Here is a 12,125-nt window from a genome sequence, read left to right on the forward strand (position 1 = left end):
TTAACTGTAATGTGTTCATTTGTTCGCTGTGGGAAAGGTGATATTATTGGCATATCGTCCTCCTCCTCTACAAGGAGAGCAAATCACCATGTAAATATGGACACTAGATCGAATTATGATAAAAACGTTCAGCCTACACATGTTTTATAAGCTCACATATCTGGCGTATCGCCTGTTTCACCTTTTCCAGAAGAGGTCCAAACAAGGTCAGATAGGCCAAACATTCAAGCGAGAGGTGCCCTTCCTCTGAGAAGGGAGGGGAAGGGGAAGAGGAGGGAGAGGAGACTGGGGGGGGGGGGGGGGGGGGGGGGAGTAGATGGCTCACAAACTCATGCAAACACTGCAGAGGCATTTTCAGACGGAGAAACTCTCCGAATATTGTCCTTTTGTCCCTATTTTGTCAAAGAATTCCCGCTCTGTCCTTTTGCAGAGAAAGTGTTTTTTGAAATATTACGAGGCCAGCCTCTATATTGGAAAAAAAATAATAAAATCAAAACAATAATATAACATTAAAACAGAACAAAACAATTGCAGAGTGGTTCGCCTTGTTTGACAAAGAATCGACCGACCCGGCTGCATGCTCCTCTCTTCCTCCTCCGCGGGGTGTCCCGCCGGCCTCCTCAGCCGCGTGGCTGCGGTGGAGGACCCTGCGAAAGCCCCCCGTCCGCCACCTTTTAGCGTCCAGAAATCATCTGTGTAGGCTATCACGTCTCAGTCTTTTCCCACTGTCTTTTCTTTGTCTCATAAATAGCCTATATTCTATATTTACGCTCGTCCTCCTTCATTAAGAAAACATAAATTACGTCCATGGATATTTTTTTTCTCACTTTGTGAGCGTTTTCTGTTCAGTGTCTCTCAGTGGCGAGGCCTCAGAGGGCCCGCGCCTCGTGTCCTCGGGTCTCCCTGGCGTCACAGTCCCAAAGCGGCCGTGTGCTTTTTGGCCTTCAGTCTCAGGTCGGCGATGCTGGAGTTCTTGCTGGTGTTCTTGGCCGCGGCTGCGGCGGCCACAACGGAGGCGGCGGAAGCAGACTCTGCCGCGAGCGTCGCCAGCGGCAGCCCGAACGGCGGAGCGGGGAACATCATGTAGGGTGCGTGCGCCGCCAGGTGAGAGTGCAGGTGGTGTTGCGCGTGAGCCACGGCGCTGTCCAGCTGTAGCTGCGCCTGCACCTGAAAGGAGAAGGGCGGCACGTTGCAATGACTATCCTACGGGACGGGACGCACGGATGGGGAGAGAAGGGGGGAGAACATGCGTTAACTTTGTCTGAAGGGTCATTTTCACGAGTGTGACTTTCATAATTCAGTTAGACCACTATTAATTGTAAACTCCGCTGTACTATGGTGTGGCTGGGCCTAGTGGCCACAGAGGCTGTTCTTCAGCTAGGTTTAGAGCTCAGACCACTCAGTGAGCAATCACCAACCAATTGGCTCATTGAGTTTGAATTTGGACAGAAAACAGAATCTCTATTCAAACTTTTAAGGTATTTCAAAGTGAGACCTGGACATGGGCTAAAATGAAAACCAACCTAAATTACATACAATGTTATTGCTCAGACTTTCACTACTGTCCCCCTCATAGAGATGCAAAGCTCAATAACTCCGATGACACGGATGTCCCTGCGTGGGTCAAAACATCATTAATTTTTTAGCCAAGTTCCCGTGAAAAGAAAATATTCTGGAACTTGTTTACGCCAGAGATCTACACCTTCTACCACTGTATGTTTTATTTACTACAGTAAAATTATGCCCGTAGACGGTCCTAAAAAAATAGAAGGAGGGGAAAAAAAGAGGGAATTTTCCAATTAAGCTACGCTATGTTGGCACAGTGTCTTTGCCAGTGTGGTAATAAGAGTTTAGTTACCCCCTACATTGGAACTGGAGTCTCTGCATAGCACTCGGGCACAGACCGTGCCAAGACATCAGTCGGGGGCGGGAGTGGAGGGAGGAAGGGAGGGGGGCGGGATTGGTCTGGTTTTTAAGACTAGACGCTTCAAAGTAACTTGCCTGTTGGAATGGCATCCTTAAAGCCCCCACGTTGACATATGGTGCTACACGACAAGCTTCAAACTGATTCGCTGCTCCAATCAGGACTCCTGCAAAAAAACAAACAAAAAAAAAAACACAGATGACACTTTAATTGTGAGAAGAATATGCAGCGCCATAAAGAGCAGGCTAAATTGTAGGGCAGCATAATGAGCAGTATAATTGTTGAGGCACATTTAAAGAAGGAGGACAAACACTCAGTGAGCTTTCTGTGGCATAATTAACTGGACTTTAAACCATGCAAATAGTAACAGTATGAGGAAGGATGTTGCATTTGAGTGTGTAGCTGCATTATAGAATAGAATAGAATAGAATAGAATAGAATAGAATAGAATAGAATAGAATAGAATAGCATAGAATAGGCATCCGCATTTGCATTTGTGGGAGCATCCAGGATGCAGCTTTACCTTTATGTAGCTGGTTCTCCTGCTTTCTGCATTTGGCTCTTCTATTCTGGAACCAAACCTGCAGGGACAGAAATTAATTAGAGACCTACTGATTGGCAGCTGCTTGTGAGGCCATGTGTAATTCCTCTCAAAGTGACAACAACCGCAGAAAAACAATATCCCCGAGGAGCACTGAAATATTAATGACACTGCTTAACCCCAGATTTTAATTATTACATTTAGTCTACAACAAGGAAGAGTATAGGGGGTTGGAGCAGAGAGCCGAGCAAGAGAAGCAGTGAGTTTAAAAGGGAATGTAGTAAATCCGATGTCGAACTCATATTAGTAGAATAGGAGCACTCTTGTTGGGAATGCGCATTACTATTGGGCTACAATAAATAACCTTGTCAGCGCTGGTTTCATCTTTCTATAGATGAGTGTCCCCGAAGGGTTGAATGGACTCTCGGATATCGAATTGCAGAAATGCTATTACGGTTTTGGACATCAGAGCAAAGCGATCTGAGAGCACGTCCCTTCTTTCTCTTTCCGTCTCACTCTCATTAAATGACCGCTGAAATTAATTACCCTTATCTGCAGAAAATCCATGACAGAGAAGCGCTTAAATGCCTCGCAGTTTTGTCTAATCACCGCCACAACACTTAGTTTCACAAAAAGAAGAAAGAAAAGAAAAAAAAGCATCGCTTCAAAGACAGCTCCCATTTCTCTTTTCCTTCTGTTGAAATCGACAAGCGTCAATTTCAGAGAAACGCCTTGGAACACAGATTAAACGATTTATTACTATGATAATCTGCTTTGAATCTCTCAGACAAAGCTGGGACTAAATTAGCCCACAATACAACGTGTCAATCTGCGATCTCCCTTACATTAGGGCCATAAACGCCCCGTGAAAGCATGATTGAAATATCATATTGATTTGGCTGTCAGCTGGCCTCATTTATTGATCCCAGTGTATGTCACTCGGAAGTCCTTTTGCGGACGCTTCAGGTATAATTTATGGCGCTGATAAAAGCAAATGCAGTGCAGTTATTGATTGAGGCAGAATTTGAAAACGAGTCTAAATAAATGTGCGGTCTGTGCACGCAACTGGTAAAATAAATAAATAGATGAATGAATAAAAAGATAGAGCACTCCAGTGGAGATAAAAGATAGAGGGAGAGCTGGTCTTGATTTGGCTTGAAAATAATACATAATTTATGTAAATCCTCGAGCTGTGCTCCTTGTTCGGGACACAATACGCCTTATTGGTGAGATTCCAGTTCAGGCTTGGGGAGCCCCGCAAAAAGCTGGTTTTAACTTCTTTTTTTTTTTTTTTTTTTGGGAGGGGGGTGAATTCATGATGGAGATCTGCTTCGGGCCCCGTTTTGTGATTACTTCTTTTTTTGTTGTTTTTTTAACCAGAGCGAGCACCATATACAATATGACACAAATGCTCAGTGCTCCCCTGAGCCAGGGCAGAAAGGATAAAAAGAAATAAGATGTTATAAGGTTTTCAGATGAAAAGAGGTTTCTATATGTTCATTGTCCCCCCCACCTCATGTCTGAGCCCCCACCTTCCATCTCCCACAGCTCGGACTGGGTTTCTGCACAGATGGTCTATCCCCATGAAAAAATACAGCAGCACTGACAAACAGGGCCTCGGTAACACACACCGCGAACTGGAGACAATCAATGTAGGCTTATTTGTTTCGGTGCATTTGACAATCACGATTAAAACGACAGCGGTGACACAAGCAGGGACCGAGTGAGACAATTAATGCATTCAATCGCCAAAAACACACGTCTGATCGAAAGATAATCAAATCATAAAGAAAAGTGGAGGAAAATAACATTTGTGGTGCTGCTTCTTTGCTCCAATCCAAGAATCCAACTTATTAGAACCTGCGAACACCTCTGGGGTTCGACTGGACCGACCAAACAGACCCAGGCCTGCAGGCTTTAGTGCAGGCAGGGTTGTGTCTGTGCACATTTCTGTCACTCATTTAGAAAAAATCAAATAAAATCCAACAGGAACGTAGAGTCTGTGGATGTTGTCATTCTTTAATATTTTTCTTCATGTGATCTTTAATGTTATAGAAATAACGGGCTGACACTTCCATGATGGCAATAATGCTCTCAATTATGCTGGGAATGCAACATTATTATTGTTGCTGTTGTTATTATTATTAGTGGTAGTAGTAGATTTTTTTTTCTTCCTTCCACTGATTATTTTCTTTCGGGCTGAATTGGCTCTTCCTACCTGTACTCGAGCCTCCGACAGTCCCAGCCTCTGGCTTAGCTCCTCCCGCATGAAGGCGTCCGGATAGTGAGTCTCGTCGAACAGCCGCTCCAGCTCATTGAGCTGCTCTAATGTGAAGTTAGTCCGACTTCTTCTCTGCTTGATTTTAGTTTGTGCCTCGTCCTCTATGGGCTTCGAGTCCTCTTTCCTTTCTTTCACATCTGTGGTGCCTGTGTTGCAGACGGGAAAGGAAGGAAACGTCAGCCTCGCGTACAGTGACCCCCACCACCCCCCCAAAAAAGAGAAAAAAAATCTGTGCTCGTTACCGCACGTTCATGAAAAATCGTCAGATGCATATTGGAATTCTCAAATAATGGCATCGTTGGTTCGGTGGTTTCAACTTAAACCTCCACCCAGGTGTACAGAGTCTGCACCGCAGATCAAAGGGTTGAACGATGCTGATAAACGTGCGAATAGTAGCTGCTTAAAATGTGTTTTCGGAGCTTTCCGAAAAAAATTATAAAAATAACAAAAAACAAAAATCTCAAGGAAGAAATATTGAAATATAGAAAAGAAAAACCCGCCCTCTAATATCACAGAGCCACCAGACGTCGGATGTTTTGTAGAGCTACATAAAACTCTTTAATTATTAACTGCTTATAAATATGCAACGCTGTGCCCACTGTTGGATGTCTGATACACGCGTGTCACTGTTCCGCTTTTAACCACGCTGCCCCTGACGAACAGATGTCACTTTTACAAACCAAACCCAGTCTTAACATATTATTGTCCAGTGAGTTGTCACGTTTTAAGACGAACTGCATTCGTCTTAAAATGTGGGACAAATTGTTGGAATTTCTCCATTTGACGACATTTAGCCTACAAAAATAAAAATCAGCAGCTCGTGCTGTTTGATAAAAAAAAAAAAACTTTTGCCTTTTGGTGTATGGATTTAAATCCTAAAATGTGATTTATGTCTGGATTAAAAAAAAAAATGTATCATGCACAAATACGACGTTTAATTTCTCTAAAAAGAATTCCTCCCGGTGTTGCTATTTCATATTTCACACACAGGTTGTATGTGAGCCATCTACTTTGTGGCGCCTGGTGAGACTTCACGCGTGAAAACATTTGCGAAATTTACGAATTGACAGGTTTTGATCTCCACGAATTAAGAAAATAAGGTGTTCCACGTGCCTTTTCCAGAAGCATGAGGGATGTCATCTAAACAGATCACAGATAAAAACAATCCTGGCGATGGCTGTCGCATGTAATAAAATGCAGATCTCCAAACAGATATAAGATGGCCAAAGTGTTCTTTTAAAACTACTTTAGACAAATCGAAGGGCGACAGTGCACTCGTGTTTCATGAATAGTCTTCTATATGAAACAAGTCACTGAGTCCTGTCATGAGAAGATCTGTTTCCCACAGGGTCTCCTTGTTTATCACATGTGGGCCTTCTCTCTTGTTCTGCAACTGTAATTTGAAACTTTTGTTTAAAATGTACCATAAGCAGACACGGGAAAGTTGCAAATGTTTGCACATGGCCTTTAAGGTTTCTGTTGACGACGCAAAGGACGCACGATTATAGAATGAAAACACACAAATACTCTTTCAAAAAGAGGATAAAGGGTCTCATTTCCCCCTCTTTCAGCGCAGTATTGCACTGCTACTGCTGTACACCGACGATGCCCGTGTTAGGCTGCTAAAACCTGCAGATTCCCTTTGGATCACAAGTTAGAAAATACAATTTTCGCAAATTGGAGATCATTTCGACAAGCATCTCTGCACTTCATCGCCCCCCCTGTTAGTCTCTAAGTCCTTCTCACATTCCAGAAGAACAGTGTGCAGCAGGCTACACTACGCAAGTCCTACCGTCAATGAGTTTGGGGCTCCCGCCGTCCCTGATTCTTTCCGGGCCGAGCATGTCCGTTTCCCTGCCCGGCGAGAGCGTAACGTTCCGGTTAACAGCGGCCGCCTCCTCTCGGCTCCCCGGCTCCGCGGATAAAGAGTCCCTGCTCCCTGCTCGCGTCGCCCCGGTCTCCAACACCTCCCTGTAGGTTATCACTTCCTTCTTCTCCTTCACTTTCTGATCGAAAGACTTAGACACGAAAGCGGTGAGCTCTTCCATCACTGCTTCCTCTCCTCTTGGAGAAAAAAAAAAAATCACACACCACACACTCACTCTCTCTCACACACACGCACGCACGCACTCTCCCTTTGCTCCACGACAGCTTAAGACATCAATGGTGTGGCTCGTTTTAAATTCGACCCCTTGAAAATGATACAAGGTGATGCAGCCAACTGTGGATGAAGGTAAAAAATAGACGAAGATGTATCTTCTCAGCCAATTCCTCCTCCTTTGGTAGCGGAGTTGGGAACCTGCTGGTGATCCTCTATTGAAGTCACAGTATTTATACTTTGCGGCGCCTTGCCCCCTTGATCCGTGCAAATTACCTCCCCTCAGGATGCCGGGATGAGCCCCCCTTCCCCTTCACTGATACGGGAGAGAGAGAGAGAGAAGAGAAGAGTAGTGAAGGAAAAAAAAACACTAAGCAGCACTGCCGCTATTGGCCATTAATCCAAGATTGACAAGAAGGACTAATTAATTTAATTAAGCGCTCATTCGCTGTTATTGTCCTGAGTTAGTTTTTTAAACACCCGGGAGATGGTCACGGATCCCACTCCGTCTCTCTCCGTCACTGCCTCTCAATCTCTCTCTCTTTCTCTCTCTCTCTGCAGGGGTGTGGCTTAAAAAAAAAGAGCTGAAAATGACAAGAGAGAGGGGAAGCACATGGATGAGGAGTCCTTCCTCAGTCTATCTCTGTGATCTGAGGGAGAAAAATAAGACGCAACGATGACACGGAGAGAAAAGAGGTGAAAGCGGACCAGGTGGGACGCCGAGAAGAGCAGCATCGACTTCTGGAAGGAGCTTTAGATCGAGTTCAAGGGGATGCATTTGGTTGCACACAGTTGGCCTTGGGCCTGGTACGATTTTGTGTGTTTCCTTGCTTCTACTTTGGCTCTTTTGATCTGAGACATTGAATTAGGCTAATCGCAAAAGGGAAAAATAAATGAAAAGAAAATATGGGTGTGATTAAAAAAAAACACACGACACGTTTATTACAGTTACATCACAAATCGAAGTTGTTATTATTATTAGAGTTGTGAACCCACAAAGTTTTGGGGACAAATTATCCATTATTTTCTGCGCCATCCACGGTTTGCGTTTCTGATCAGGAATGGTGTGTTTTTGCAGTGTCATCATCGCTTCATACTAATCCTCAGTGGAGTTTTTTTTAAAAGCTATTAGGATGTTAAATAGCAGCTAAACGCTTAATTATGGCGCCTCTCGCGATGCGTTGCCATTGGGCTCACTAATTAAAGTTTTTAGCTCGCTTCCTCCCCTCCTCACCGCCGAAATGAACGCCTATATTTGAGTAAATAAATAAGCAATGCTCACTTTGTGGCGAAGGTGCAATGGCGCGGGGAGAAGGCAATTAAGCGGCGCGAGGAGGCAACATATAGCAAACTGGATACAGCAAGATTTTGTGAACGTCGGGATGAATTTAATGCAAAATTAAGCATGTTTATTGATAATCTATATAAAGCCTCATTTCCACACAGGAGCCCAACAATCTACCTAATAAATTATTAACGACGTTTCAGCTTAAACCTAAGGCATTAATTACTATTAATTCTGCTGCATCTGAGAGCAGGATGGATTCAGCCAGAGTGTCAAACAGCCTCTTTGTAGTGAACGCTCCTGTTACGCTGTTGATCCACAGTGCTGGTCGCTTCACCTTCTCTCCCGGTATGTTTTTTTTTTTTTTTTTTTTTTCGGGACTTGGTATAGGGTAATTGATTATTCTAATTAGCTGAGAATTGCCGCGCTGCTACGTCTGCCCTGGCAGCTCTGTTTCTGGTCTTGTCATCTGAGCAGACAATCTCATGCAAATACAGTGGCATTTTACATATGCAGCTCCCTTAGATATTTTTGGTGTACGGGTAGGTGAGATCAAAACGAAATGACAAACTCACTGGTGGTTTATGCCACATATAGCCTATTCTTGTGAGATGTTTTTCCATGGACTGGACACTGACACTGAAATAGATCAACTGAAATAAACAGAGCGGAAGCCATGAAATATTGTAAGTGTTGTTTCTTTAGACGGGCTGCTTTATTGAATTAGCACATGCTTATAGATTGCTATGAAACGACATAATACAGGTGTTAAAATGGACCTTACTGGAACAGCCAACAATACATACAGAGATGGAAAAGTGCCTGACCTACTGACACGCCAAATCAAACGTCAAATCAAGCTTTTATGATTAGTAGTTTATTATTGAATTCATGTATTCTATTTCAAAGTTTTACACAAAATGCAACGTCACAGACACACTCACAGAAAAAGTTGTGAGCAAACGAAAAAAAACCCGCAATAGTTCCAGTTGGTTCAAGTACAAAGAGACATATTTCAGAGCAAAGGAGTGCAAAAGGAACTCAAAACACATTTACAGGAACCGTCGCTTAATCGACTGCTCTGTGTTCGATTCCAATTCCTGGACTCATCGACGTTTCCCGGCTCGACGAGTAGAGTCTCATGAGCGCAGCATGGCTGAGTTGTGAAGCCTGCAGTGGTTTAAAGGTGGGGAGCGGGACTTCCATTTCAAGGTAATGTCTCGCCTTTGCAACAGTCATGTTTAATGTAACGTGTACCCAGCGAAGTGAGACGCACGCTGGCTGCTGAGCAGGTGAAAGCCTTCAGTCAGATGGCGGACTCTTTGCGGCGATCGGTTGATGCCAGTTGAATTAGCAGAGTTAGCCTGCTAGCTAGCTGCATAACAAATGACTCTTGTTTATTCATCTCTAGTGTGTACACGGCCTGCACGAGCTACAGTATTGCTACCACCGTCAGGGCGGTTTATGGGACACACGTGCCACCTCACAACCGGAGGTTATTATTCTGGGACAGGTTAGGTTAGCTACACCTCAGTGGTTATAGGAGCTGCAAAAGTAAAGACCGTGCAGAACGCACACCAATAGCCATAGACGGTTAACTTCGATAGGCCACATCTATGTCAATACCCCGGGTTTTATTTAGTATCAGATTATGGCCGGAGTTTGATAAGAGCGAACGCTAATGAGCAACCCCTCCCCTGTGTTTCATGCCGGCTGACAGGTCGCAAGCATGGGTCGGCGATCGCCTGACAGTGAGGATGACAGTCGGAGCAAGAGGAAGAGAAAACAGCGTCGCCGTTCATCCTCTTCTTCCTCTTCTTCGTCCTCATCCTCTGGCAGCAGGGTGAGGAGCACTCGGAGCCGGAGGTCCAGTCGCCGGAGCCGTTCTCGCTCCAGAGACAGGAGGTGAGACAGTACTGCCCCCTGATAGGAGCAGGTGGAATGGGTCTGAGTACTGCTCGAGGTCCTCACCTACAAGAGCGCAACTCGGGTGCTGATGCTGAAGTTCAACCTCAACCAGATGCTGACTGATTCAGATTGTACTTATCCACCTGTTGTTTTTTTATTTATAGGAAGCCTCCTTGCTTCCAGCTTCATATCTTCAATGGTCAGACCTCTCTGTAGTTGCTGAAGTAAATCAGGGGTTCTAAACCCTAGTTCTTGATAAAGATATTATAAAGACCTCACCTTTCTACCATCAGAATCAACGTATTCTGATTCAGATGGTATAAGTGGTCAGACGTAATCATACAGACTTCATCAGTTCAGAACTTGTTGGAATAGGCACAGGTTCTGTGCTATTATGTATAAAGATTATTCTAGAGTAACTAATTATGTGCGACAGAGGTATCTTATTAAAGGTGGCAAATAAATTGTCAATGAGGAGAAAAATATCTGGTTAAGTTACAGTTGCTAAGTAACTATAAGTAAGTACAGTGTTGTGTTTTTGTGTGAGTAGGCTTCATTCAATCAGCTGTATGCAGTAGAAATTTGAACTTCTGTTTCTGATTGGTCTCTTGTTAACATTGGCGCCTCTGGACCGCCAATCAAATCCATACACGCTGCTGAACAACTATTGCCTACCATTTTTGAAAAGCCTCATGGTTTTGCTAAGATTGTCATACGTTCTGCTGTATTCAGACTCCGCACTGCACCATGCAAACAGTCTGAAGCCCTCACAACTGATGCAGCCAGATGGATATTCAGATGATACATTTGATTGTTAACACAAGTGTTTAACCAGCTGTGGTGTGTCACAATGTTTTATAGGAAATTCTGAAACTTTGCTCTTCTTTTTCTTTTTTTTTTTCTTTTTTTCTTTTTTTTGGTCATAACATGTCCAGGAAATAATGAGTATGATCGCTATTATGATCGTTGCGCCACGGATGATTATGCGAGAGTACAGTTGATGCAAAACTAAGATAACTGGCGTTATATAGCGATTTATTTCTTGTATCTGAAAAGCTAAAAACACAGAATACGCGTGATTGCGATAGATTGCACAATCTGCATCCAGACTACAGGGACATGTGAAGGCTTGGCTCTGCTTAGACATGAACCGCTACAAAGTAATTCCAGTATTGTAAGCTCATGTGATTTTTACCTGGCACCCATCCACCCACCCATCCATCCATCCATCCATCCATCCATCCATCCATCCATCCATCCATCCATCCATCCATCCATCCACAGCTGCCACTGGATGTGTGTGGCTGCTCAGACAAGGCCAGTTGATGGTAATTATTTATGAGACTTGGTCAAGGTCCATTACTGCTGATGGGAAGTCATTGCCTGCCTGCACAGAGTAGGGCTGGGTGGGCAGTGAGACCACAGTCCCTCATCTATTAGCCGTACATTTTGATCAATTAATCAAGACCTTGTGTGTGTGTGTGTCTGTTGAAACCAGTTCCTTTAAATAGGCTCACATGAAAGAGAGCACATGTTTTGCAGCACTTTCAACCTGCACAGGCACAAGCAGTGTAAAGTGACCTCACATGTGGTAAAACAGAGGAGTGCTTATGTTCTGGGTGGGTGACATCATGACCACATAATTAACTTGTATATGTAAGGAGAGTAATTGTAACCTTTACTGTGTATATGAGATGCACAAAAAAGGGAGCAAGATGATAAAAAGTGTTTCAGAATGAATGAGAGACCAACTTCTTCAGTGTTAAAGTGTATTCATCCTAAAGGCTTCTGTGTTAACGCTTATTTGCCCCCCTTCACGTATGTGTTTTACTCCTTGTGCAGGCTTTTGTGCAAAGTTGTGAGCTAATTCTACCTTCCAAAAATCCTCTGCTCACCACTGTGCGTTTCTTCTGTGTAATGTGTGAAGTGGTTTTGCAGAGCGGCTGTGGAAGTTATTTCATAAGGCCCCACTCCTGGGATCCAGCCTTTAGAATACTAATGGATCTTTGCTGCGCTGCTCTAAGTGGTACAAATCTGGTTTGATAGTTCAGCCTCTGTGTTATTTGTGTAGCTTGCCTTTTTCTTTTC

General features: G+C 43.9%; 2 protein-coding genes across 3 annotated transcripts in view; one reads left to right on the forward strand and one right to left on the reverse strand.

Annotated features, from left to right (window-relative positions):
* Positions 1 to 302: 302 nt before the first annotated feature.
* On the reverse strand, positions 303 to 7,345 carry shox2 (shox homeobox 2). 2 transcript variants are annotated; one of them, XM_075473451.1, is made up of 5 exons: positions 6,539 to 7,345; positions 4,684 to 4,892; positions 2,448 to 2,505; positions 2,002 to 2,090; positions 303 to 1,167 (listed from the first exon to the last, which is right to left on the reverse strand). In XM_075473451.1, the coding sequence occupies exons 1-5, from the start codon at positions 6,792 to 6,794 to the stop codon at positions 910 to 912; spliced, it is 870 nt and encodes a 289-aa protein (XP_075329566.1). In that variant the 5' UTR covers positions 6,795 to 7,345; the 3' UTR covers positions 303 to 909. The 2 variants fall into 2 exon arrangements, with proteins under 2 accessions (XP_075329566.1, XP_075329565.1); XM_075473450.1 differs by having other exon boundaries at positions 303 to 1,203.
* Positions 7,346 to 9,257: 1,912 nt separating this feature from the next.
* Positions 9,258 to 12,125, forward strand: part of rsrc1 (arginine/serine-rich coiled-coil 1) — a 108,389-nt gene continuing 105,521 nt past the window's right edge. Inside the window, exons 1-2 of the mRNA XM_075474406.1 lie at positions 9,258 to 9,341; positions 9,850 to 10,034. Of these exons, the coding sequence (XP_075330521.1) occupies positions 9,859 to 10,034 (176 nt within the window). The 5' untranslated portion in view covers positions 9,258 to 9,341; positions 9,850 to 9,858. The remainder of the gene's footprint in view (positions 9,342 to 9,849; positions 10,035 to 12,125) is intronic.

Source organism: Odontesthes bonariensis, chromosome 9 (genome assembly GCF_027942865.1).
Source record: "Odontesthes bonariensis isolate fOdoBon6 chromosome 9, fOdoBon6.hap1, whole genome shotgun sequence".
In the NCBI taxonomy this organism is placed as follows: Eukaryota; Metazoa; Chordata; class Actinopteri; order Atheriniformes; family Atherinopsidae; genus Odontesthes; species Odontesthes bonariensis.

What these genes read in the sequence shown, in the direction of transcription:
- shox2 (XM_075473450.1), bottom strand. Translation starts at nt 6,794, where the DNA reads ATGGAAGAGCTCACCGCTTTCGTGTCTAAGTCTTTCGATCAGAAAGTG. An exon ending in GAGCCCCAAACTCATTGACG is followed by an intron (nt 4,893 to 6,538) that starts GTAGGACTTGCG and finishes TCTGCAACACAG; the next exon opens with GCACCACAGATGTGAAAGAA. An exon ending in TGTCGGAGGCTCGAGTACAG is followed by an intron (nt 2,506 to 4,683) that starts GTAGGAAGAGCC and finishes CTGTCCCTGCAG; the next exon opens with GTTTGGTTCCAGAATAGAAG.